Source organism: Anolis carolinensis, chromosome 1, assembly GCF_035594765.1.
Source record: "Anolis carolinensis isolate JA03-04 chromosome 1, rAnoCar3.1.pri, whole genome shotgun sequence".
Taxonomy (NCBI): Eukaryota; Metazoa; Chordata; class Lepidosauria; order Squamata; family Dactyloidae; genus Anolis; species Anolis carolinensis.
In genome coordinates, this window is record NC_085841.1 from 323,312,157 (window position 1) to 323,340,011 (window position 27,855).

Sequence of the window (27,855 nt, forward strand, 5' to 3'; positions counted from 1 at the left end):
TAAAATTAATGCAGTTTGTCTGAGGCAAGTGTGAATATTGCAATTGGCCAGCTTGATTGGCATTTGAATAGCCTTGCAGCTTTGAAGCCTGGCTTTTTCCTGCCTGGGGGAATCCTTTGTTGGGAGGTGTTAGCTGGCCCTGATTGTTTCTTGTCTGGAATTCCTCTGTCTTCTGAATGTTGTTCTTTATTTACTGACCTGATTTTATTATTTATTTATTTATTTATTTACAGTATTTATATTCCGCCCTTCTCACTCCGAAGGGGACTCAGGGCGGATCACATTACATATATAGGCAAACATTCAGTGCCTTTTAACATAGAACAAAGACAAGACAAACATAGGCTCCGAGCGGGCCTCGGACTCATGACCTCCTGGTCAGAGTGGTTCATTGCAGCTGGTTGCAGCTGGCTTGCTCTCCAGCCTTGCTCTCCAGCCTGCGCCACAGAGTTTATATTACATACTGGTAGCCAAATTGTGTTCATTTTCATGGTTTCCTCCTTTCTGTTGAAATTGTCCACATGCTTGTGGATTTTAATGTCTTCTTTGTGTAGTCTGGCATGGTGGTTGTTAGAGTGGTTCAGCATGTCTGTGTTCTCAACTAATATCCTGTGTCCAGATTGGTTCATCAAGTGCTCTGCTATGGCTGACTCCTCTGGTTAAGTTAGTCTGCAGTGCCTTTCATGTTCCTTGACCAGTATTTTAAAAAATCAGGACAGTAAATAAAGAACACAACTCAGAAAACAGAGGAATTTCAGACATGAATCAATCAGAGATAGCTAACACCTCCCAACAGAGGATTGCATCAGGCAGGAAGAGCCAGGCTTTGAAGCTGCAAGCCTATTAAATGCTAATCAGGCTGGCCAACTGCAACATTCACACTTGCTTCAAGCAGACAAGAGTTCTTTCTCCCACCCTGGACTTTCCACAGATATATAAACTGCACTTGCCTAGTTTCCAACAGACTTCACAATCTCTGGGGATGCCTGCCATAGATTAAGGCGAAACGTCAGGAAAGAATGCTTCTGGAACATGGCCATACAGCCCGGAAAAATCACAACAACCCAGACGGTAGGCTGTTAGGAATTGTGGGAGCTGCAGTCCAAAATACCTGCAGAGCACAAGTTTGCCCATGGCTGACTATACAGCTCGGAAAATTCACAGCAACCCAAGCCTAATGAAGTTTACTGACCATCAAAAGGCGCAGATGCTAAAACCTCCAAACGGGAGCAATGCTCCAGAAACGTTCCACTCTTCCTTTTTTTTCTTTTTTAAAAGGCAACGTCACTCGAGCGTCCGCATCCAATAGGTGGGCTCTGAGCAGGGGGCGGGGCTTCTTCCCAGTGTTCCTTCGTGACGTAAGCGGATGTTGGGGTTTGAATGCCTCGGCGGTTATTTTGGACCAGGCGGCTGCGGAGCGTGGTTCGAGCGAACGAGTGGGTGAGTGAATTAGGCGAGTTCGTGTAAATCAGGCATGGGCAAACTTGGCCCCTCCAGGTGTTTTGAACTTTAACTCCCACAATTCCTAACAGCCTCAGCTTAAGCGGCTGAGGGAGAAAGGGAAAGGACCTGAGGCTGTTAGGAATTGTGGGAGTTGAAGTCCAAAACACCTGGAGGGCCTAAGTTTGCCCATGCCTGGTGTAAATTGACCGAACTGGGCCCAGAGGGAAGCAATAGCCAAAGGGTGGCGGTGTGTGCCTGTGAGGCTTTGTTTCTGTGAGTTCCTTTCCTCACGAAAGGGCCTCCCCAAAACACTCAGGCGCTTCTCCGTGTGAGAGACTCAGGGTTTGTTGTTTTTCCTGTCAGAGCTTTCTAGAAACGCTCCATGGTCTCCACTGCACTACCCAGAACCCCCTAGTCTGCGTTGCCCCTGAGTTGTAGTCCAAAAGAGTTAGTTAGTTAGTTAGTTATGTTGAGTTTCTCTCCTTTGGTTCAACTGTGCGCAAAACCGATCTAGAATGGTGCATCTACATCAGGCATGGGCAAGCTTGGACCCTCCAGGTGTTTTGGACTTCAACTCTCACAATTCCTAACAGCCTATGTCCTAGTCTCCAGGGAAGCAGAAAATAAGCTTGTTCCCTCCTCCCTATGATTTCGCCTCACATATTTATACATGGACATCATATCTCCTCTCAGCCTTCTCTTCTGCTAGCTAAACATGCCGTGCCTCATAGGGCTTGTGCTCCAGACACTTGATCATTTTAATCGCCCTCCTCTGGACACTTTCCAGCTTGTCAACATCTCCTTTCAACTACGGTGCCCAGAGTTGGACACAGTATTCCTGGTGTGATCTGACCAAGGCAGAATAGAGGGGTAGCATGACATCTCTGGATCTAGACACTAAACTCTTATTTATGCAGGCCAAAATCCCACGGGCATAACCGCATCACATTGTTAGCTCATGTTTAACTTCTTGTCCACGAGGACTCCCAAGATCTTTTTCACACGTACTCCTGTCAAGTCAGGTGTCCCCCATTCTGTATCTTTGCATTTCATTTTTTCTTCCTAAGTGGAGTATCTTGCATTTGTCCCTGTTGAAGTTCATTTTGTTAGTTTTGGCCCATATCTAACCTGTCAAGATGGTTTAGAATTATCCTGTCTTCGGGAATATTAGTCTGGAGTATTAGCAATCCCTCCCAATTTGGTGTCATCTGCAAACTTGATGAACATGCCTTCTAACCTTTCATCCAAGTTATTAATAAACATGTTGAACAGGACCAGGACAGAACCCTGCGGCACTCCACTAGTCGCGTTTTTCCATATATACATTACTACTTGTGATATAGTACAATATATTATATAATACTAAAAGCATAATATACTGGCAGTGTATTATATATGTTGTGGTATAATAATATAGTACAATATGATAATATATAATAATATTATATATTACATGTAATAATAATAATATTCAGTATAGTGGTATAGTATTACAGTAGAGTCTCACTTATCCAACACTCGCTTATCCAACGTTCTGGATTATCCAACGCATTTTTGTAGTCAATGTTTTAATACATCGTGATATTTTGGTGCTAAATTCGTAAATACAGTAATTACTACATAGCATTACTGTGTACTGAACCACTTTTTCTGTCAAATTTGTTGTATAACATGATGTTTTGGTGCTTAATTTGTAAAATCATAACCTAATTTGATGCTTAATACCCTTTTCCTTAATCTCTCCTTATTATCCAACATATTCACTTATCCAACATTCTGCCGGCCCGTTTACGTTGGATAAGCGAGAGACTACTGTATATAGTAATATATAATACAACATTTGCTATGCTTATAATATATTATATATACATATAATAGTGATAATAACACTATAGTGTAATAGGTAAAGGTTTTCCCCTGACATTAAGTCTAGTCGTATCTGACTCTGGGGGTTAGTGCTCATCTCCATTTCTAAGCCCAAGAGCCAGTGTTGTCTGTAGAAGCCTCCAAGGTCATGTGGCTGGCATGAATTCATGGGGCGCCGTTACCTTGCCACTCCGCTCCCCAGATTCGAATCACTGACATTTCAGTCAGCAAATTTGATTGTGAGACGCTTTGAGTCTCCGTATGGAAAGAGAAAGCGGTATATAAATAAATAAAATATATAAACACAGCACTACAAATATGTACACTAAAACATACCTCCATAAAATTTACTACCAAAACATATCTATGAAACACAGAGATTAAACAACACAGAGACTAAACAAAGATCATGCATTAAAATTTATGTTTATGTTTGAAGACTGTCTGGGTAAGCTGTCTTAAATTCCGATAGTTGATTTAGCTCTACCGGCAGGTTGTTCCACAGCCTTGGGGTGGCCAATGAAAAGGTCTTCTGGATGGTGGTTGCCAGTTGGGTTTTGGCAGGCTGGAGCAGACCCCCCCCCCCCAAAGACTGAAACATGTGGGGTGGATTGCATGGGAGAAGGCGCTCCATTAGGTAACCTGTTTATTTAGTTAATAATTGTAGTTTGCTGAGGCAGCAACACTACAGTTCTCCTTGAATCACGGCAGTTAAAATGGTGTCAAACTGCAGTCATTCTACAGTATAGATGAGTGGATATAACAAAAACCAAATTGGGGTGCGTATAATTGCATTATATTGTTCTTTACTGCATTATATGGCAGTATATAACCAATCTAGTTGTGGTTAAGATTGAAGCTTTAAACAAGAATCTTTAGGGAAACAGAAATTACTCTGAGTTAGAGATGCAGAGCTTATCTCCTTTAGTCCCATTGGTAGAGCACACTTACCTGGAAGTAACTAAGTGCACATCTACACTGTAGAATTAGTGCAGTTTGACCCCACTTAATTGCCATGGGTTGATATGAAATCCTTGGATTTGCTGTTTGGTGAGGCACCAGCACTCTTTGGCAGAGAAGGCTAAAGACCTTGTAAAACTATAACTCAGAATTCCATAGCTTTGAGCCATGGCAGTTAAAATTCTGTCAAACTATGAATTTTACAGTGTGGAGGTACTTTAAGAAATTACTTGAAGGCACATAACAGCATACTGTAGTTTAATAAACAAGTATTTTGTTAATACAGCCAAGGACATTTCCAGACATTTTTATTTTAGCAACCATATGAGTTCTCAAAGTAGTGGATGACCTAATTTAGTTAGCTTAATGCAGTACAGTACTTGTTTACTCCATACATGTTCACATGTTGGGTTCCATTCATTGGATTTATTTTCTAAATTTCTTTAAACTGCATCACAGTTCAAATACATCCCTTTTCCTGGAAGGGATTCCTGTTTTGGGTCTCCTTCTGGGTGTGTTGCCAAAGCCATAAGTCCAAAGCAAACACATTAAGAGAAAAAGGTCCTTTGAATCCAGGGAGACTTACTAAACACGTTTAGTTTGAATTATTGGGCTATAATACTTTCAAGATGCTTCCTAAATTTAGGAAGTTTATATCTTTTTCAGACTTGCTGAGCATAATGAGCTTGGGTTTATTGTTGTCACTGGGAGCCGCCGTTCATCTCAGTGAGCATTTCCACTGAAAACAGAATATGATTTGCTAAACAAATAGCCCAGTGGTTTCCTTTCAAGTGGTGGTATTAGGCTGTCACAAACCACAATGTGAACCTGGGACCTTTTCATATTTAAATTCAAAGCACATACCATGAACTGAAATGGCATCTGTGAAAGCCACTGAAATGCAGGCTGTCTTTGTTGCCTTTAAACAGAAGGGAAAACATGCATCTGAAATTCTGCCACCTTCTACTGTTTTTTTAAAATATTTGGAACATCTTATTTAAATCAGACTGCTTTGAACACTCTTTTGTTTATAGAAGTGCCGACTTTGAAGTCAGACACATATTGAGAGAGGATAGGTTTTGCTTCTTATTTGCTGTGTATCTTTTCCAAAAATATTTTAGTACAATATACATTATACAGATTTCTTTTCACAGATTTCAATAACAAGTGTGAACTTCAGGTCACATATTGTTTTGCCTGAAGCTATGACAGCATCTAATTTAAAATCGTATAGTCATAAAAGAGTGCTATCTGGTGAAATCTGCCTTGTTTTATTTTACTAATTAATGTGATTCATTTAAAAAATTGGTTTCTTACCAAGACAAGGATCCAGTTTCACAAAAAACTGGAAGTACTCATTTTTCATAATTAGTCAAATTATTTTGTATTTTTTAAAATAAACATACAGATTCACAGTTTCTACTTATTCATTGTAAGCTTCAAGTCATTCTTGTGGGCAGTGAGGGGAGTAAACTACTAGAGTCGCTTGGGCTCTGCTTTAACTATTTGGGAGGTAGTGGAATCTCTTCCTCTAGACATCTTCAAAAAGGATATCAGAGGATTCAAGAATGGATGGGCAACCATGGAAAACTGGGGCCCCACATGAACCCTAGGAAACCTTGGAGGGCCAAACTTCTTCATTATACCAGCTCTCACTAAGATTATTACCCTATTAACTCATGTTTGGGGCTAGAAATTGTACTCAAAAATCCGTTCAAAAAACCTGGGTCAGTTTATTCATGGCCCACTGTGAATACCATCACTTATCAAAACAAGGAGCAATCCTCCTCTCTGAGAAGAGTGGCAAAAGGAAAGGGCTTAGTTCGTACAGTAAGAGCCAAAAAAGAAACATTGATTTACTCTTCTCTCTATGTCATAGTGTTGCTTTGAACATTTTGAATGGCTAGGAGGAGAAATGTTGCTGAGGCTGGGGGCAGCTGCCCCCTACAACAGCATTGGTGCTTCCTCCTCTTTGCAGAATGATCCTCAACCTACCCACAGGCTATATCAAAATTCACAATTTTGGCCCCCAAGCCTGCTCTTGACTTATACACAAGGACGATTTCTATATGAGTAAAGGTAAAGGTTTCCCCTGACGTTATGTCCAGTCATGTCCGACTCTGGGGATTGGTGATCATCTCCATTTCTGTGCTGAAGAGCTGGCGTTGTCCGTAGACACCTCCCAGGTCATGTGGCCGGCATAACTGCATGTAGCGCCATTACCTTCCTGCCGGAGCGGTACCTATTGATCTACTCACATTTGCATGTTTTCGAACTGCTAGGTTGGCAGAAGCTGGAGCTAACAGTGGACGCTCACTCCGCTCCCCGGATTCAAACCTGTGACCGTTTGGTCAGCAAGTTCAGTAGCTCAGCACTTTAACACACTGCGCCACAAGGGAGTATGGAGTCATTTTTGTTACATTTTTGATCATAATGGGTCATTTTAAGCCCACAAGAGATTTTTTTAGCAAAAAGTAAACAAATTTTTTTTCTTGTTCACTTCTTTTCTTTTTTTAAAGACCCTATCTTGATCTTAAATAGGCCCATGTAGGTCACAGAGTAGTAGAAGAATGTGCCCTTGCTTTTCAGGACAATCTGTTGTTTTTTTAAATGCAAACATTGTTTTTGACCCCTGGTGAGCCCAGAGAGCCTCCAAACTAGGTGGAAATGCCTTACACACCCTTAGAGTATGTTGCTTGGGTTGGGAGGGGGAATTGTGGAGCAAAGAAAATTGGGAGTTCTTGGGAGACTCACGCTTTGCCAATTTTCTGCATTAATAGCCTATGGGGTTTTTTTCTAACTCTGATTCTATAGCATGGGGTAGCTTGTCCAGAAGGCCTAACAAGACAAATGGCTTCAAAGGCTAGGGTTTGAAATTCCCTCCCATTCCCCTGATTGGCCAGCACTGACAAGCCAGCCAGCATTTTCCTGTACCCTGATTGGCTGAGGGGCAGGCCCAGCCAGTCGCACGCTGATTGGCCCCGGGGTGATGACGCAGCTGGGAATCCCCTCCCTGCCAGGCGAGGAAGCCCTGGAGCCTCCAAACATCAAGCAGAAGCATTTCTCAGGGCAGGGAGATCGCCAAGATCTGCACCCATTTCTGGGTTTTGGTCAATGGAATGTGGGAGACAATGAGTGTCCAGATGAGAGCATAATGAGATTATGCAGATATCAGGTCTAGGATGCAGAGACAATGAATGTCAAGTCCCCAGGTGTCTTCCCACACTGGGAAGACAAATGATAAGGTCCAAGAAAATGTCTATTGGACATACTGGGGCCATTAGAGTCATCATAGTACATGCCTGGGTCCCCAGAGTGGAAGTTCCAGATGGCGAACGGGTGAACTCCTGCTGGGTGCCAGGAAGGACATTGTTTCAGGGGTGATTATATAAACTTGCCTTTGGAATATTTGATATTGCTCAAGTCAAGCAGAAGTTAAAACAGTTCATTGCATTTTGCCTTCTATTGATTATATTTCATAAATAATAAAAAAATAAGTATCCAGTGAGGTTTCAGCACAAATTCATACTTCTTGGAAATAAGGGAGAAGCAGGGGTATTTCTTGGCTGCACAAGAGGATAGGAGAAGTCATTTTTCGATAGAGTTACAAGCTAAGTAGATACGGGGAATGCCGTGGATGTAGCCTATCTGGATTTCAGTAAAGCCTTCGACAAGGTCCCCCATGACCTTCTGGCAAACAAGCTAGTGAAATGTGGGCTAGGCAAAACTACGGTTAGGTGGCTTCATCTTGGAAAGAAGTTACAAGGAGTGCCGCAGGGTTCCGTCCTGGGCCCGGTTCTGTTCAACATCTTTATTAATGACTTAGACGAAGGGTTAGAAGGCATGATCATCAAGTTTGCAGACGACACCAAACTAGGAGGGATAGCTAACACTCCAGAAGACAGGAGCATAATTCAAAATGATCTTGACAGATTAGAGGAGGGGTCCTCAAACTTTTGAAGCAGAGGGCCAATCCACAATTCTTCAGACTGTGGAGGGGGCCGAATTATCATTTGAAAAAAAATACAATTTCCTATGCATACTACACATGTCTTATTTGTAGTGCAACAATAACAACAACGAAAGAACAATACAATATTTAAAAATGAAAACAATTTTAACCAACATAAACCTATCAGGATTTCAATAGAAAGTGTGGGCCTGCTACTGGCCAATGAGATAGTCAAGTTAATTAGGATTGTTGTGAGCCTTCAAGTCATTTCAGACTTTGGGCCTAAGTCTAAAATTATTTATTTATTCATTTACTACATTTATTTACTACATTTATATCCCGCCCTTCTCGCCCCGAAGGGGACTCAGAGCAGCTGTATGTACATGCAATATATTATATCATTATCATAGCACAATATTAGCATTATATATTACTATATTAAACTATACCACTATACTGTAATATTATATGTAATATACAATTATTATTATTATATGGTATTATTATTAGTATTATATTGTATAACATTATAATATTATTATCAATATTACATGTATATACAATATATTATATTATTTAAAATGATATAAAAATATCTATATATATAAAAGGGTAATGAAATTTCTGCCTAGGACAAAACAACAAAACTACACATCTCAGAAACACTAAACGTGGCAGCACAACTCCTCATCCTTTCCTCTACGTTCATACAACAAAAAGCTCCAGCTACTCCAGAAAATGGCCAGGCTTTGAGACTGCAAGGCTATTCACTGCTATTCCACCTGGCCAACAAAGGATTCTCATAAGCCACAGCAACGCGTGGCCGGGCAAAGCTAGTTATATTTTAAAACTGAGGGCGGTGGGCAGGTAAATGACCTTGGAGGACCACATCCAGCCCCCGGGCCTTAGTTTGGGGACCCCTGGATTAGAGAGATGGGCCGAAACTTACAAAATGAAGTTCAACAGGGACAAATGCAAGATACTTCAGTTAGGCAGAAAAAATGAAATGCAAAGATGCAGAATGGGGGACGCCTGGCTCTACAGCAATACATGTGAAAAAGACCTTGGAGTCCTCGTAGACAACAAGTTGAACATGAGCCTACAATGTGATGCGGTGGTGAAAAGAGCCAATGGGATTTTGGCTTGCAGAAATAGAGGTATAGCGTCTAGATCCAGGGAAGTCATGCTACCCCTCTATTCTGCCTTGGTCAGACCACACCTGTGTTCAATTCTGGGCACCGCAGTTGAGGGGAGATGTTGACAAGCTGGAAAACGTCCAGAGGAGGGCGACTAAAATGATCAAGTGTCTGGAGAACAAGCCCTATGAGGAGCGGCTTAAAGTGCTGGGCATGTTTAGCCTGAAGAAAAGAAGGCTGAGAGGAGACATGATAGCCATGAACACATATTTGAGGGGAAGTCATAGGTAGGAGGGAGCAAGCTTGTTTGCTGCTGCCCTGCAGACTAGGACGCAAAACAATGGCTTCAAACTACAAGAAAGGAGATTCCATCTGAACATCAGGAAGAATTTCCTCACGGTGAGAGCTGTTCGGCAGTGGAATTTTCTCCCCCGAACAGTAGTGGAGGCTCCTTCTTTGGAGGCTTTTAAGCAGAGGCTGGATGGCTATCTGTCGGGGGTGCTTTGAATGAGATTTTCCTGCTTCTTGCAGGGGGTTGGACTGGATGGCCCGTGAGATCTCTTCCATCTCTATGATTCTATGATCCTCCTCTTTGTTCTTATTTTCTTCCCTGCGCACATGGTAATGTTCAAAGGAGAGAAAGGAAAAAGGATACATAGAGTTTGAGAGAAAAGTGTTGATGAGGCCTATGGATGTGGATACATTGTAGCATCATAGGAATTATGTTTCATTTTGTTAGGCTGGAAGTTTATGTGCCTAGAAAGTCGTCCTACGGGGCCACGGTCCTGTTGACAACTGCTGGTGCATACCTGTCACCAGCCAAGGGGGCCCCTGCCCCCCCCCCCCCACACACAAACACACTCACACTGATGCAGCATCGGGATCGGTACAACCATCTGGGATACCTGGGGATCATCAGAAGAGACTCTCAGGTGGACTTAGACCCATGTGACCTGCAGTTGCCCGGCCATTCTTGGAGGTGGGGAACTCTATGTTCTGATCTGAACCAGTTTAGATTAAAGGGTTAAGTCGAACTGTGTAAGCAGAGGGGAAGTGGACTTGGAAATGGGGTTGGCTGCTGGTCTAGGAAGGGTTGAGGGTTCCGAGAAAGGGCGCTGTTGCAATTAATTATGGCCCCTTGCCCTTGGAAAACTATAACTCCATTCCATGTTAAACTATATATCTCTTATATTAGGGATCGGGGTAGTTGTGTTCAATAACAAGTTCACATTCCAGGGAATTTCCAAGGAATTTCATAAAAAGGTTACTTTTTAGAACGATTAGAAAAGACCATGTGGCTGGCTGTATTTTCCAATGGAGCCACATCTGATAAGGCAAATATATTATATATTCATATTTGGAGGGGGGGGGGGTCTGATTTCACTGGTATTGTATTTAAGCCTGAGACTTACACCACTTCTGAAAAGCCTAAAATGATTGTACAATTTAGATTCAGTGGCGCTGTGAACAGAACAGAATTATTTCACTAGAACAAGAGAAGAGAGTGGTGCTTTCTTCCAATTTCCCATGACTACTGTGTCCTTTGATGTTGAGGTCATCCTGAGTAGCATGAAAGAAAGGCAACTTTAAAAACTCACCTGTCTCTTTCTTCAGCTGGCCTTTTTAGTTCGATCTCTGCTTTCATACATGAAAAAAGCCCATTTACAGAAAACATACCTTGGATCCAATGTGCTTGACAGTTTTCTTCAAAGCAGAAATCTTGCCTGAGGCTCATCCAGATTCCAAATATGTTTTCAGCTACTTGGAACTGGTGCATATATACCATATTCTGGAACCAGTAGAAATGAACCATCAATCCCACCACACTGTCAGAATAAGAGTGCAGCAAAACATTGTTCTACATTAATTAGTACCATCCCAATCTGATCAAACCAAACTCTTCTATCTTTGCTTGTTGGACTTTCAGTGTTTGAGTGGAAAATAATAAGCAAAGTACAGTAGAGTCTCACTAATCCAAGCCTCGCTTATCCAAGCCTCTGGATAATCCAAGCCATTTTTATAGTCAATGTTTTCAATATATCGTGATATTTTGGTGCCAAATTCATAAATACAGTAATTACAACATAACATTATTGTGTATTGAACTACTTTTTCTGTCAAATTTGTTGTATAACATGATGTTTTGGTGCTTAATTTGTAAAATCATAACCTAATTTGATGTTTAATAGGCTTTTCCTTAATCCCTCACTATCCAAGATATTCGCTTATCCAAGCTTCTGCCGGCCCGTTTAGCTTGGATAAGTGAGACACTACTGTAGTTTCAATTATTTTCTTCTGGGTTACACTCCATTTCCATGATAATATCAGACGTATGAATTGCTAAGGGATTCATTTATTTATTTATTTACAGTATTTATATTCCGCCCTTCTCACCCCGAAGGGGACTCAGGGCGGATCACATTATAACACACATAGGGCAAACATTCAATGCCCATAAACACATCAAACAGAGACTGAGAGACACACGCAGAGGCAAGTTAACCTTCTTCTGAGGGCATGTTCGATTCTGGCCACAGGGGGGAGCAGCTGCTTCATCATCCACACTGACGGCACTTCCTCATTCCAGGTCGTAAATTAGTTAATCTTGCCTCCCCACTTTAGTGGTACCTTATCTCCTACTTGATAGATGCAACTATCTTTCGGGTTGCTAGGTCAGCAACGAGCAGGGGCTATTTTTTATTTTTAATTGACGGGTGCTCACCCCGCCACGGGCTGGCCTCGAACTCATGACCTCATGGTCAGAGTGATTTAAGGCAGCTGCTCAACAGCTGCGCCACAGCCCGGCCCCTGTCATTATTGTGGCAATGTCATTATTGTGGAAATCTAACTGTTCTGCATTATTGTGGAAATCTAACTGTTCTGCTTAAGATTGAGGTTGGAGTGGTGAAGACATTGAACTGAATTTGAATACAGAATGAGATATTTTTAAAGAAAGCAGAGCAGTAGTTTATACTTATTGCCATAGGAAAACTGTTACTGTTCTAGCCTAGGACAACAGTCTTTGTGAGCTAATGATCCTGATGTAACAGCCTTTGTGACTTATTCTCTTATCTACTGCTAACCTGTTCAGTTGATACAGTACACTTAGCTCCCTTCTCATCCCCTCCCCTACCCCTCCTTCCCTTTCTCTCTTTCTTTTTTGTTTTCTTCTCTTGTCTGTTATCATCTACTTCTCTGGATGAAGGCTTGAGGCAGGGCTCTCCGCTAATTCACAGGGACAAAATTACTAACAACAGGGACACTAGGAGCATATTTTCTTCTGGATAATTTTGTACCATCACAGAGATAATGTATTTACTTTTCTAAATTTCTCTTTTATTCTGAAGAAGAATAAAATTATTTATTTCTACTAGTAAATTAAAGCTGTAAGTGAAATGGAAAAACCTCAAGGATCAAATAATTTAAGTACAAAATCTAATACCAGATTTAGTATCGCAATGGAGGGAGATATTGTGAATACTTAACATAGTATTTTTGTCCTGATTGTTTTTGACTTTCGTCTGTAAGAGCAGTAAGTAATTTGCTAAAGTAATAACATTTTTTGCAATTGTTTTTCCCTTTATATATTGCACAGTTGGAAAGAAAGCACTAAGATGGGTGATAATGTTAAAATCTGCATTCAGGATCTGCGTAAGTAGTTTTTACAACATTTGATAATTTAGTTTAAAATTATCAGACAGTTTGAAATTCTCCTTATTTAATAGTTGTGCATTTTACCTGTTCAGGTTGATGTGATAACTTCAGAGAATTGATGTTCTTCTCATGCCATCAAACTTTGTTCCCCAAGTCCTGTACATATTGATGGTGCGAATATTATACTGGCTCTATTGTACATATTGGGATCAAGTACTGTGATAATTATTGTAGTAGTTATTAACAGTTAGCAGGGCAAGAGAGTTACCTTAGTTTCTTCCAGAAATGTGAGATAAATTAGTCCATTGGCATAAATTCTGTGGAGAGTAATGCCATGAAATAAATTACATATATGTTTTCATTAGTGAATAGGTAAAAAATGTTTAAGAATGTTTTATAGTTACCAAATAAAAATTGTCAATCTCAATTAGTCATTAAACAGCCAGTCTGTTTAATGAAGTGGTTGCAGAATCTGATATGAATTCTGCACTTCTATAAAGAAGTGGTTGCAGAATCTGATATGTCTAATGCTGGGCATTTAATCTTCTATATCAAAACTTTCCAAACATTTCATGTTGGTGACACATATTTTAGACATGCATTATTTCACAATACAGTTATTCAATTTTATTTGCAAATCACAGCTTAAAACATCCCCTCATAAGAGATATAGACACATACATAAATTGTAATAACAAAATCTATGGGGACACAACAGATCTCATGAAAGCCTTTCAATTATATTCCAAAAAATATATGATTTATTTCTTCTTTCACATCGTCTCAGATGTTTGTTTCTTTTGCACAACACACTGCAGCTGACATATTTAAAGTGCTGCGACATACTGTTTGGAAACCTCTGCTCTATTAAGTTGCTTTCTCAGTCTAATTTGATCTTGCTTACATCCTCCACTAAATACAGTTTTCTTTAAGTACTGAAACAAAAGTAACTGAAATAGTTTAAACCTATTCCCCTAAAATGTGAAACATTTTTGTGTTTTAATTCATTAATTATATTAGTTGGTTAAGCAATGTTTCCATAAAGCTGTCCCTAATTCCCCTTCTCATGTGGTCCAATTGCTTTTTGTATGCTGCAAAGGGAAGACACGTGTTGTCATCTTGTTTGAATAATGACAATTTCCACATATGTTATCCACCAATGCACCTGCATCCTATTTTTAGACAAGAATGTCTAAAAATGTCTATGCAGAAATACAGTCAATAACAACTAACTTCATTGCACCTGGCAGGTACTTCTACTATGATGATGAAAATAGTTGCAACTCAATATATGACTGAGGTAATCATCTTTAAAAGTCAGGTGAATTGGAAATGACCTCTAAACTCACTAAAGCTGCCCACCCTTAATCTGTAACATGTATGTAGTGTATCTCCATGTGACATTTTGTAGTTCTGCTTGTTCTAATCAGCATCCCTCAAAATGATACTTTATAGTAAATGTGTCTTAAATTGTTTTTCAATTTTAGCTTGTGAACTCTGTCAACGGACTGATAACTGTCCTGAAAAATATGGGGAAAAAAGGACTTATGAGGACTATAATCTTACTGTTCATTATTATTGTGTGGTAAGTGTTTTCTTTCATTTTCTATTAATCTGCTAAATTGTGAGAGCTAATTACTTTTCAGAAGTAGAAAACATCAAAGATCTCCCACTGTATGCCCTTAAAACAGTGGTTCCCAACCTTTTTTTTGACCACTTTAATTTTTTGTTGTTAGCAGGGACCACAAGGTTCAAGAATAATAAACTGTGTTAATCTAAAAATAAACTTTAATCAAAACGTTTGACATACTTGTTAAACTTAATAGTAAGATGAATTACTAGTAAGATGAACTACTATAGTAAGATGAACTAGTAAGATGAACTACTATACTATAATATTAAAAAGAACATTTTAAATGGAAAATTACATTCTGTTTGCATCAATATGATTTTTAGCTTGCTTCTTTACAAGTTGGGTAATACTGGAACTAACATTGCTCAAGGAAGCAGAAAGGAGGGAGGGAAGCGAGGGAGGGAAGAGATGGGACTGAGAGGAAGGGAGAGAGGGGGAAGAGAAGGAAAGAAAGGAAGGAGCAAGGAAGGAGGGAGAGAAAAAAAGAAAGGAAGAGGGAGGCAAGGAAGAAAGGGAAGGAGGGAGAGGAAGGGAGGGAAACGAGAAAGGAAGGAAAGGAGCAAATAAGGAAGGAGGAAAGCAGGGAGAGAGAAAGGAAGGAAGGAAGAGGGAGGAAGGGATGGTACCAAGGGATGGAGGCCTTCAGAGCTCGAGGAAGAGACAGCAGCGCAGAAACCAAGCCTCGGGAAGAGCAAATAAATAAAAAGCAAGCACTGCCCTGGATCATGGGTTCACAAACCACAGAACACTGATGCATAAACCACAGGGCACTGATGCATTTGGAGCTTTCAGGTGCTTTTGTGGGGAGTTCATTGTTTGGCTGCCTCACTTTGAAGCTACGTTCAAACTGCATTAAATGGTCATTATTAGATTAGCTCTTTGACCCTTCACAGTAGAGGGGAGTGTACAAGAGGAAGATCACACTGCCATCTTAAATCCATGGCCTGCCAAGTATTCCCCCCCCCCCCAATATTTTTTATTAAACATTTACTGGGAGTGTGGGGGGTGAGGGAAAAAGAGAAGGAAAAAGAAAAAAAAATAAGGGAAAATATTATTAGTTAGTTGCATCTTTACACATATCTAATATGTTGCAAGGAGAAAACAGAGGGTGGGAATAACTGGGGTATTGGAAGTTATTTTACAAAATTCTCATTACTACAATTCGGTCTTCTCTATTTCATAAAATATTGAAGAGACTAACCATTTTAATTTTTAGTCCGTTAATGTATCTCCTTGTGTCTTCTCACATTATCTCATGATCTTCATATCTCCTTTTCCAGTTCTTCAATGGAAATTTATCTTGATGTTTCATAGCAGATTGTTTCTCTTAATTCTTTTCTTAAGTTATTTATTATTATTAACGACGAAGAAAATTACACAATTTTCATTTAGTAGGTTAGTATTTGTATCATTTTAATATTATCATGCTTTCTCTCTTTTTGTATTACATCAGATTTATATAATTCTATATAAACAATCTTTTTTTAATATCCATCTCAATCTTATTAGTTAATGTCATTTCACAAAATTTCTTAAATTTTGGGTGGGTGCTTAGTACAAAATAATTACATACACACTGTATACACACACACACAATATTAATAGTAATAATATTTTCCATCCACAACTCTTGAGTTCAAAATTTCATGGTTTTTATATATATTTATTTGATTAAAAGCCAAACTTTCCATGCCTCAAATATTGAAGCCCAATTTAATTTATTAAATTTGGCCATTTCAAAAACTCTTCTGGTCTAACCATAATCACTCAGTATGATAATATTTTAAAGACTTTCCCAGATTACTCTCCAACTTCTCTTTTTCAAGGTTTTGTTCATGCTGGCCCATTCAAAATTTGTCTCCAGTATCTGGCACAGTTCTTTCTCTACCTCTGGTTCCTGTTTTTCATGTTCTGCAACTTCAGTCCATATCTTTCTCAGATTTTGAACATTTTCATAGACACCTCTCCATCTGAGTAAGGACCTTAGTAAATGAACTGGTTGTTATTTTAGCTATATATTATCTTGTATACAGATCTTTTGACTGAAGATAATCCAGCTTTGATACCTCTCCAGTTGATTTATTCTTTATTAAGGTTCCAAATTTGTAATGTAGTATGTCTATAGTGCTTGATATGTCTTGTAATTTATCCAGTTGGCTGTTTGCAGTTTCAAAGGCATTGTTTAAAATTTCAATTTTTCTATTCATTTCCTTTTTCCATTCTTCTCTTCCGTTTCCATCTGCTTTTTCTTCTGAATCTATATACACAGTCATCATTTTATCTTGTTCTTTTGTTGGCCTGTCAAGTGTCTATGTCTGTCTTTGCCAGTGTTTTTGATTGCACCAATGTTGAAAAAAATGGTTTACAGAAAGTGCACATACTTGTTAGTCAAGTAGCCCATGGTTCTTGTGCTACTCCACTTAGAATCCAATCAATTAATAAGTCTTCGACTAATGAGTCTTGTAAGAAGGGCCAATTTGTCATACATTTCCAAAATTGGAAATTCTCTATGTGGAAATCCTCCAGAAAGCAGAAGCTCCATATATCAGTATCAGTAGAGAATTATCTATTTATAGATTTTGGGATTTACAAACTTCTTCTTACAAGAGAGTAAGGACTCTGTGCCCTCAAGGAGAAGCCTTCTTGTAAAGTATATATGGTTACTTACTTGGGATTCTTATTGAATGATCATACATTCCTCTTTTCAGAGGGCAGTCATTATTATAAGACTTTGTGTATACAACAGATATGTCCACTATATATGTCTATTACTATCATGTTGTAAAAAACCATTACTATTGTAATTGATATACCTCAGCAAATGACACATCCCAAGATTCCATGGCAGTTAAAATGGCATCAAACCGCATTAATTCTGCACGGCAGATGCAGACCACAGACACTTGTGATCTGCATCTACCGTGGGGCAGGGTTGTGTTTTGGAGCATGGGTAAGTGAAACCATGGCTACTGAGTTTGCAGATATGTTTGCTGTGTTGTATTCATTTCTTAAAACAAAGTACTGTAAAATAAAAATTTGTTTGTGATTGTGGCTTGTTAACAAAGGAAACCTGTTGTTGTCCATCCTTGCATCACAGAGCCCCCACCCCCCAATCCCATGTTAACAAAGCGAGCAGGTGTTTTCTAATAACAAACATGATTCAAAAGTAAATGAATAGGCAGGTGCTAAACTTGAGTATTACTTTATTTTCATTAGTCACAGTAGTTTTTCAGTGAGCTGCAGCTGAATTAGTTGGGAATTGCTTGTGACACAATATCCACAAAAACAGGCTGCAAGTGTCATGTAATCATAGAATTATTCTGAACTCGTTTATTGTTAAATCCCAGTTCATCTCAAGTGAACAACAGTTCCATAACCAAGTTTTTCAAGTAGTTCCCTTTGGTACAGAAGAAAATGATATAGGAGTTGAATGAGAAACAAAAGTTGAAGCCTTCCATACTTTTAGCAGTTTCCTCGTTTGATCCTAATAGGAACGCTTGTTCAGTAATCCAGGCAATTAAATAGTAGTGGTAGAGTCATTCAAAAATGATTGCATTACTCTAGCCTTACATTTCTAATTGGGCACAAGATGTGGTCATAGTGCAATAGATGGTAATAGAAAAAGAAGATTAGGAAGAAAGGAGGGAGAGAGGAGAAAGGAAGAGAAATAGCAAAAAGGAAAGAAAAGGAAAAGACCTCAAGAAGATACCAGGAAGTCACGAATCTTTTAACTTACCATCTAATGTTTATGATTGTCTTAATCATCTATTGATCTGCTTACCTTCCCTCCCGCCTCCTTTCTCTAATCTTTCCTCTGTCTCTATATCTTATTGTACTTTTCTCTTTCTTTCCTCCTCTCTCATTCTTTCTACTTCTCTCTTTCCCACTTTTCTTTTTCTTTTCCTTAAATTTTCTTTTATTAATATATATTTTTTAAAAAAATTAATAAAGATTATATTTTTAAAAAAGATGTGGTCATAGTGCAAAAGAGCAATGGGATAGATTGCGGTCGGCGGCCAGACTAATAACTGGGGCGAGTTACAGGGAGAGATCCACTCCCTTGTTCAAGGAGCTCCACTGGCTACCGTTTATTTTCCGGTCCTAATTCAAGGTGCAGACCATCATTTATAAAGCCCTAAACGGTTTGGGACCCACCTACCTTCGTGACCGTATCTCTTATCATAAACCTGCCCGATCCCTTCGATCGTCAGGGGAGGCTCTCCTGTCATCACTGCCAATATCTCAGGCCCGCCTTGTGGGAACAAGGGAGAGGGCCTTCTCTGCTGTGGCCCCCCCATTGTGGAACTCACTGCCCGGTGAGATTAGGCAAGCCCCCACACTAGCAGCCTTTAAAAAAGACCTGAAAACATGGCTCTTCCGTTGTGCCTTTGGAAAGTAATCACTACATACATCCCTTTTGCTGCTCTCCTTCAATATTTGTCCTCCAGATCGCACCACCACTTTATGATCCTGTCCTCTGTGGTTTTTACTCCTACTTCCTTTCTCACCTCGAGTTTTAATCTAGAGTTCATGTGGCCTGCCCTTGGTTTTATTGTTCTTTGATCTTGTTTAATGTAGTGTATATTTTCTTTTATTGTGTTGTTTAATGTGCTATGATTTGTTGTTCTATTATATTTTGTTATATTGTATTGTTCTGGGCATGGCCCCATGTAAGCCGCCCCGAGTCCCCATTGGGGAGATGGTGGCGGGGTATAAATAAAGTTTTTTATTATTATTATTATTATAGATGACCAGATACAATTCAGTTTTTAAGCACATTGTAACTGTCAGTTCATTGGATTTATCCACAATATGTTAGTGCATGCAAAACTCTGCAGTGATTGAATAACATGTTTTCTGTCATGAACAGCTGATAGAAGGATGTTTGTGTCAATATAGCTTTTTTCCCATCATAGTTAATGTCTAGTGGGATTTGGCAGAGAGGTGAAGATGAGGAAGGTTTTTATGGGTTTTTACCTGAAGACATCCTGAAAGAAGTTAACCGAGCTGCAAGGCTGGTAAGGATATATCTCACATAGCTTGTTTGATCAGAGGGGTGTGGCCCCAGATATGCTAAAGCATTGTGCTAATTGATATTATAACTGTATTGCAGTTAGCTAATGCTTTCTTTTAAAGTTTGCAGGGTTTCATCATCAAGGAAGGTATTTGTAACATTGAATTAAGAAATTTATGTATAATTGATCCATAAATTTGATGTAATATTTTGGGTGAGAGAACAGTTCCAGAACATCAAAAGTACATGTGCAGTAAACAATGAATTTAGCATTTTTCTTTTGTTGCTTGAAGTGAAAAGAACAAAAACACATCTTCCATCTGATCAGTGGGACTAGCACACACTCATATATATGTGTGTGTGTGTGTGTGTGCGCGCGCGTGTGTGTGCATGTGTAAGACAAGATAAATGAATCCGACTTTGAAATGCTAGAACTGGCTGTTGTTTCTCCCAAAATGGCTCATGGTTTGAGAGTCCATATGAACACTTCCAGTGACGTTAGTAAATAGCATACAAAAGTAAATATAAAAATAGAATTAAAGGATTTTAATAATAATAAAACAATATTTACCTTTGTAAAAAAGAACGCTATTTTAAAAAATGAAAGATCTTAAAACATTTCTGTTAAATCAACACAGCAGTGCTCAGCCTGTTTCTTTAAAACCTTTCTGTTTTAAAAGTTTATCTGAGTAAATGATAGTAGCCTGCCTTCTTGGTTTGCCAGGAAGGGATGGGGCAGCTGTACAACATTGCCTCCAAATCCCAAATTCAAAACCTCCCACAACTGTACACTTCTACCATCCATCACAGAAATACTAAACATGTATGGTGGGTGTCATGTGCAAAATTGTTGGGTATTTCAAATCTATCAAAGCTATCTTAATGTTGCTGTTACAACAAAGATTTGTAATTAAAAAATGTAGGAATCAAGGGTCAAATGAACCTCTGGAATTCTGCTGGCTAACAGTGGAATCCATTGCAGGCAACACAGAAACCTGATGGGATAAGTGGGTGGTTTTTTTCCCATCTATTTTATCTTGATAATAAAAAATAAGGTCCAGTTTTATTTAGATCATTACTTTACAGTTCAACCCAATATGCTTTTCCCTCCATGTAAGCTTGTATGTAAACTAACTGTATCTTGTTTCTGAATCTGGAAATGATTACAGACCTTAATGTATGCATTGAAATTAGTTTTTAATTTAAAACAAAACACGGTAGATCAGAAGGTTGCTGAGCTGCTTTAGGCTAATGTGTTTATTATTTTCTTTTTAGAAATGCAGTATCTGTAAGAAAAAAGGTGCTTCAATTGGTTGTGTGGCATCCAGATGCAAACGAAGCTATCATTTGCCCTGTGGTACTGAGAAAGGATGCATCTTCCAGTTCAGGGGTTCTTTCCCGTAAGGTTTTTAAATCTCTTTCAGTAGAATTATGTGAATTAATTTAATTTCTGAATTGTACACTACAGCTGTGTAGTTTGCTTCAGCAGAAGGGATGAAGAATCCAGTGGCACCTTAAAGATTAAAAAGTTTTATTTGCCTTATGTTTTTATAGGCTGCAGCCTCTTCAGCTACTTTCCTAGATTTCCTGTGTTTTACCTGTTAACAGGCCTGTAGCCAGGATTTTGTTAGGGGGGGGGAGGGTGAGTCTGAGTGAGAGAGGATCTAACCTAGCAAACTTTTGTATTGTTTATCCCAATACCCCCATGCATTTGGAATATATTGAGCATGGTGATCAGATCATGATATGAATAAACATAACACTTTAAATAATAAATGTTATTTATTTACTTTCATTAACAAAATGTACCAGTAAGGCCTTCTCGCGGACCACCCTGAGGATTTCAGGGGGGCTGAAGCCCCTCAAGCTGCCCCCGCCCCCCGCGGCTACATGCCTGCCTGTTAAACTTTGTTTATTAAAAACTAGCTTGGGAACCCGGGTTATTTGAAAAGGCATTATTTGTCTTTGATTGTTGGGTATTCTCAGTTTGGAGTGGGTGAACTACAATTCCTAGAATCATGGGTCAATCCTCCCCAAACCCTGCCAATATTCAGAGTTGGCCATTTTGGGTCTGTGCATCAAGTGTGGTGCTGATCTGTCATCGCCTGGCTGCAGTGCTCTCTGGATGGGGGTGAACTGCTACAACTCCCAGATTCCAGGGGCAATTGTCCCAAAACATCTGTCAGTATCCACAGCAGGCTATGTTGAGTCTGTGTGCTAAGTTTGGTCCAGATCCATCATTGGCCGGGTTCAGTGCTCTTTGGATGCAGGTGAACTACAACTCCAAAAAGCAAGGCCCATTCCCACAGACCCCTGCAGTATGTTCAGTTGGTCCTGGTCCATTGTCGGTGGGGGCCACTGTTTTTCTGGATGCAGGTGAACTATAACTCCCTTTCCCCCAAACTTGTCCAATATGTTGTATTAGTTATGGGGCCTCTGTGTGCCAAGTTTGGTCTTGGTCCATCATCGGTGGGGTTTGAAGTGCTCATTCATTGCAGGTGAACTATAAATCCCAATACCTACTCCTCCCAAATGTCCAGGTCAATTCCCCTCCAAACCCACTGTTGTGTCTCAGAAACAGCATAGCCAAAGTAAGGATGAAGGAAGGGGATTCTGGGTTTCAGATACAAGAGCCAGATGATGGGATGCAGGATGAATTTCAGGACGATGGCATGGGGATGGGAATCATACAGGCTGATTTAGAGGCTCGAGAAATGCAGCTTGAGCAGAATGAACTGTTGACCCAGCCGGCCATAGATAACAGCCAGGATGACATTCCCATGGGAATTTATGAGCAAGAGATGTCTCAAGCCCCGGTGTCTCAAGCCCCGGTTCAGGTGCAAGATAACAAGGACCTTGAAGGGGCACCATCATTATCTAGGGCGGACCGGTTGTTATGGAAGGGAGTACCTCAGCCTCGGAGGAGTGTAAGATTGGCGGGGAAGAGAGAGGCCTTGGAAGGAAAGAGAAATGCATTCTTGGGTTGCTTTTAAAACTGTGTGTTTTGAGATAGATTTTTGTCAAAGCAAATTCTCACTTCATCTGAATGGATGTTCCTGCTTCATGCCTAAGAGAAGTTTCCTGTTCCTGGATCTTGGTAACCTTTGAGCCTTTGTTCTTTGGGATCTATTGTCTAATGTTTTGGCTTATGGACTATTGGATTTTTATGGTTTATGGACTATTGGATTTTTATGGCTTATGAACTATTGGATTCCTATTGACTCTTTTACTGCAACTTTGAAAACCTTATAACTGCCTGCTTTGATATATTCGTGCTTTTGTTCAATAAAACTACAAAAGACTTCCTTCTGTATGTGACTTGGTGTCCATAGCAAGGTGAATTATTCTGAGGTGCGACACCCACCAGTATTCAAATCTGGGCATATCAGGTATGCATGGCAAGTTTGGCCCACAGCCATCATTGTTTGGGCTTATAGCATTCTGGGTGTAGGTGAACTACAACTCCTCTAAATTCCCAGTTGGAGTCACAGTGCTCTGACGATGCAGCGTGAACTACAACTTCCACCATGTGCAGTCAATCCCGAAACTCCTCCAGTAAGTTTAGTTCCTTCTCAGTTCTGCAGACAGATTTGAAAGGGAAGAGCAGTAGGTGGGGTCATGCAAATTCCACAGCAATGGAGAACCCTGGGATGCCTGCCTGTGGTGCAAGGGCAGTGGGCGGGGTCATGCAAATTTCACAGCAATGGAGAACCCTGGAATGTCTGCCTGTGGTGGAAGAAAAAGCAAAATCTAGGATGAAATTGTCCCCAAATGAAAGCATTCCTTGGGTGGTGGGCCGTAGTCTTTGGGAAGGACATTGGCAGGGGTAGGGCTGCATGTTCATTGAGCTCGCTGTAACCGGAATGTCAGTGAAAAAGAGTGACTTGCTGGCTTCTTGGCACTGGGAACTGCTTCAACTTCTTTCTGTACACAAGCTATAATGTATCACATTATGCATTTCATGAAGCAGACTAGCTTACAAAGGGTCATGGTAACATAATGTTTCAAAAGTTTCTTTCAATTATTCTGAAAAACTTTTTTTTTAAAAAGAAAGTTTGTGTCACTCAGGTTGTTATCAGTATAATTATATTTACATTAGTCTGTGTTTTAGATACTGATCTTGTACAAGCAGAAAGATAGGATATTAAACAAATGTGATTGTGTACTCCAGATCATATTGTTGGAAACACCGTCCTACTCAAAAACGGCCATCTACTGCTAAAGGATCATCACAATGTACAATATGTTTGGAACTGGTTGAACATGCCCCATCATACAATATTCTGACAAGTCCATGCTGTAAAAATGCTTGGTTTCATAGAGAGTGCTTACAGGTATGTCTGGAATGCCATGATAGTACTGGCTTTTAAAAATTAAGAAAAAGCTATTAAATGTGACCATAGACTAGTGAAACCTAAATTTTATTTTGGACTTCAGTACCCAGAAGACACAGCCTGCTTGGTCAACAGTTGGGAATTCTGGCAACTGAAATCCAAAGCATCTGGAAAGCTAAAGTTTGGAAAACACTGATCTATACAGTAGTTCAGTTTTTAATGTTGTTTTGTACTTTAAATGTTACAGACTTTTATTAAGAATGCCAGTCAGCCATATTCTCTTCCAAAATCCTCCCCAGAGTCAGCTAACATTCCTGTAGAACTGCTGTATTACTGTTGGGGTAGTTTCCTTTAATGGGGTTCTCCTTCATAGCTGTCTTAATGATTTCTTGTAGTTCTGCAAAATTTGGAGTTCCCCAGATCTACTGATACATTATTTTTGGTGTGTATGCTATCATTTTGACTACATAAAGATAAACACTTGGAGATGTGCTACATGATAAAAAATATTTAATATGCTAACATGTAGTTGTAGAAAACCCAACCCTCAGCTGATAATATGCAAAACTCAAAAGTATTAAATGTTGCATTAAGTCACGTTTCCACCAGCTGTATTAGGACAGTTAAAGAGAGTGCTCAGTGAATCTAACAAAAACCTAACTTGGAAATAAATTATGCAACAATTGGTCTGATGGGATGGATCGATTTCAGGTTTCCACATCACCAAACCGAAGTAACTGAAATGGAGCTCAAGAAATTCGGCTGTATGGTATTATGGGTACATCACCAGATTTTGCTTTAGCTGTAATGCCAACATCTGAACTGAGTACAAAAGTACAATCATTTTCACAGCAGGTAAACAAGAGTTCTGCTCTTGCTTTTCTCAGCCATATTCCAACAAACAGTTCACCACTTGGAAAAATTAATGGGCAATAAGTCAAAAATGGAGTAACAAAGGCTTACTCTTTGGCTCTCATGACAGACAGAATGATGCACTTTAGTCCTGAAACACCCAGTACCAAACCCGAGTCCAGTAGTACTAACTACAAAAGTTTATTAGAAAAGCAGGTACAAATAGAAAAAGGGCATTTCCCAAAAGGGCAGAAAAGTACAGAATACAAAATAGCAATACTCCAGAAATGTCCAAGTACAGAGAGCCAAAATCCAGAGCAGTCATTCAGACATATATCCATAAGCATGAAATCAAGAACTTATTCCAAGGCAATTCCTTCAAAGAACATAAGTAAACAGAAGACTTGAATCATGAACTTGAGAGCCGAGGCAAGAAAGCCATCCTTAAGGTAACATCTTCTCCTTAATCTAAGCCTGACCAAGAAGCCATGAGAACATGCCGAAGGCACCTGGACTTCAAAGACTTCTCACGGATTCTCTCACATTAGTCAATTTTTCACTCCTCCCATTCTCAAGTCTAATCTAACTTCTCTTGAAAATTCCCCATCAGAAGGCTCTTTCCCAGGGGACTCTGGACTTTCACTTTCCCTTGTTTCCCCTGTTGCCTGGGAACAGGTACTGGAATTCAAAGCATCAGCCTCGTCTGGCTGCAGTTCTCTCCTAGTATGGACAGACCCATCACTCTGAAACCCATCAAATCCTTTGTCCTCTGAAATATCAGAAAAATCCTCCATTGCTTGCTGAGCCACAACAAAAAAATTCTGCTTTGTTACCTGCGCTGCTGCTGTTGTCCAGCTTGCCCCATTGCCACCTTCTTCTTCTGCAAACCAGTGAATGGTCTTCTGTAATCCAAGAAATGTTATCAGCACTGCAGCACTACAGTGTGTGTGTGGACTCATTTCTAGTTCTGATAAGAATTTACAAAAGCAAAGTGATCATGTCAATAGGTTTGATAACTAAAAAAGGCCGGGTCATTGTAGCTACCAGAATATTGTTATATGAGCCTATAATAAATAATCTTTATTTTTCCTTCCTTCTCATTTTTGGATCCAGTGTCAAGCTCTGAGTGCAGGAGTGTTTTTCTTTAGATGCCCAGTATGTAATAATACAGAGAAATTTCAGAGTGAAATGTTGAGAATGGGCATTCATATTCCAGAAAAGTAAGTGCTTCCTGAATTTTTATTTTTATTATACTAAATTGTTTTACGGGCCTGCTGCTCCAATTCCATTTGCTATTTTAACAAGGCGAAAATATAGAACTGGAAATGTTCTAAATAAACACTTCACTCTTTCCAGAGATGCCTCTTGGGAACTGGAGGAGAATGCATATCAAGATCTTCTTCAGTGCTATCAACACTGTGATGTAAAAAGGTGCCTCTGCCGACATGGAAGAGATTACAGTGAGCCTGATAGGTATTAATAAATGCAACTTTGAAAAGTCTGGATCACAGGATTCTATCAATAGAAGAAACCCTATCAGAATGGAACCTCTGGATCCAATCCAATATTTTTATTATAGTGGTGCCTTTCTCCGCAAATGTGCTGGTTATTTGCTTTTACTTCTGTTCCAGTGGCATGCGTATGGTGTTATCTTTTGATAATTAGCACAAGGCACTTTTTGATAATCTTTGTAATAGAAAGGCAGATTTTAAAATGTAAAATTATATATTTTGATAATATTCCATCCAGTTTTATTGTGCAGGCAATGCATTGAGCTGAATTTCAAATGCATTTTTCCCCTTTAGTAAATGGGAGATAAAGCGCTGTCAGTACTGCGGCTCCAGTGGAACTCACTTTGCGTGTTCCTCACTGACGAGTTGGGAGAAAAATTGGGAATGCGCTGGATGCAGAACCATTCTTGCCGAATCAAATGGTATGAAATGACTGCTAATGAGACTTAAATTAACTAAAACTTGTTAAGTAATTCCAAAAGTGATACTATGAATTTAATCATATAGGGAACATTAAGAAATGGAGAAAACGTTCTTTGAGTACGGCAGAAAAAACAGATATCGGAGATGGTTTGCGAGAAGATCCCTCACCCAAATGGCCAAGACAGTCTCCTGGATCCCATCTTGGCTTCCTCATCAGGCATGTTTTTTTCTCTGTCTTATGGCTACATAGAATTAACAGTGGCTATATTTACACATCAAAACTCAAGTTACCATGACCACCTCTGCTGTCAGTAGGGCACTTGAATTTAACAGAAGGGGATCTTAACTACTTAGAAGCTAGTCTTAGTTGTGCCTCTGCCCTGAAAGAGGTTAAGGATAATGAGGTCACTTCAAGATCTCAATTAACCAAGCCAAAATGTTATTCAATCCTAGCTAGCACTATGAACAGTCAGAACGGGCTGTAGTGTTAAGAGGAGAAAGCTGTTATCTAGCTACCTCACTTCTCTTGATTGATATTACTAATTATTCTGAAGGGCTTCCAGGCAGTGCCAACCCAATAAGTGGAAAACCCAACAGTCATCTCACAAATTGTGCCAGTTTGTCCATTTGCAATACAGCAACCATTTTGAACAAAGAAACCAAGTATTATCAATGCCTTTTTCAGTTGCTATGTCTCTGCCTGTGCCATGTTTTGATCGGGATTTATGACTGCAGCAAATTTCATCCATGGTTGGTAACAAACGTGAGAAGTTATGCCTGCTGTCCCCAGGTTTGTGCAGCATCCAAACAATCTAGAATTTCCTCTACTTCCACCTCCTTTATTGCCCCTTTCCCCCCATTTCATCCAAGGAAACATAGGGCTGGAAGTACAATTGCTTAGTCAGCTATCTTACCAAAGATAATGGCTGTGGCTATCTTTTATCAGCAATCCCTCTTTAGTCTAAAGCAGCAGAAAGGAATACTACCCAGTAGATGTTGTCAGTTTCTTATATTTACAAATTATTCCTATTGCTTGAACTACTCTTTTGTAAAGAAATTTAGTTGCAAACTCCACAC

At 39.6% G+C, this 27,855-nt stretch overlaps 1 protein-coding gene across 3 annotated transcripts in view; it reads left to right on the forward strand.

The window, feature by feature from the left end:
• The first annotated feature begins 1,337 nt into the window (after positions 1–1,337).
• g2e3 (G2/M-phase specific E3 ubiquitin protein ligase) overlaps positions 1,338–27,855 on the forward strand; it is a 37,392-nt gene continuing 10,874 nt past the window's right edge. Inside the window, exons 1-10 of one of the 3 annotated variants that reach the window (XM_008102909.3) lie at positions 1,338–1,440; positions 12,953–13,008; positions 14,499–14,596; positions 19,561–19,662; positions 20,934–21,058; positions 23,830–23,992; positions 25,958–26,064; positions 26,201–26,317; positions 26,650–26,777; positions 26,863–26,995. In XM_008102909.3, coding sequence (XP_008101116.3) covers positions 1,367–1,440; positions 12,953–13,008; positions 14,499–14,596; positions 19,561–19,662; positions 20,934–21,058; positions 23,830–23,992; positions 25,958–26,064; positions 26,201–26,317; positions 26,650–26,777; positions 26,863–26,995 — 1,103 coding nt within the window. In that variant the 5' untranslated portion in view covers positions 1,338–1,366. Of the gene's footprint in view, positions 1,441–12,442; positions 12,669–12,952; positions 13,009–14,498; positions 14,597–19,560; positions 19,663–20,933; positions 21,059–23,829; positions 23,993–25,957; positions 26,065–26,200; positions 26,318–26,649; positions 26,778–26,862; positions 26,996–27,855 lie in introns of those variants that run through there. The other 2 variants (XM_062968239.1, XM_062968238.1) reach the window with 2 other exon arrangements.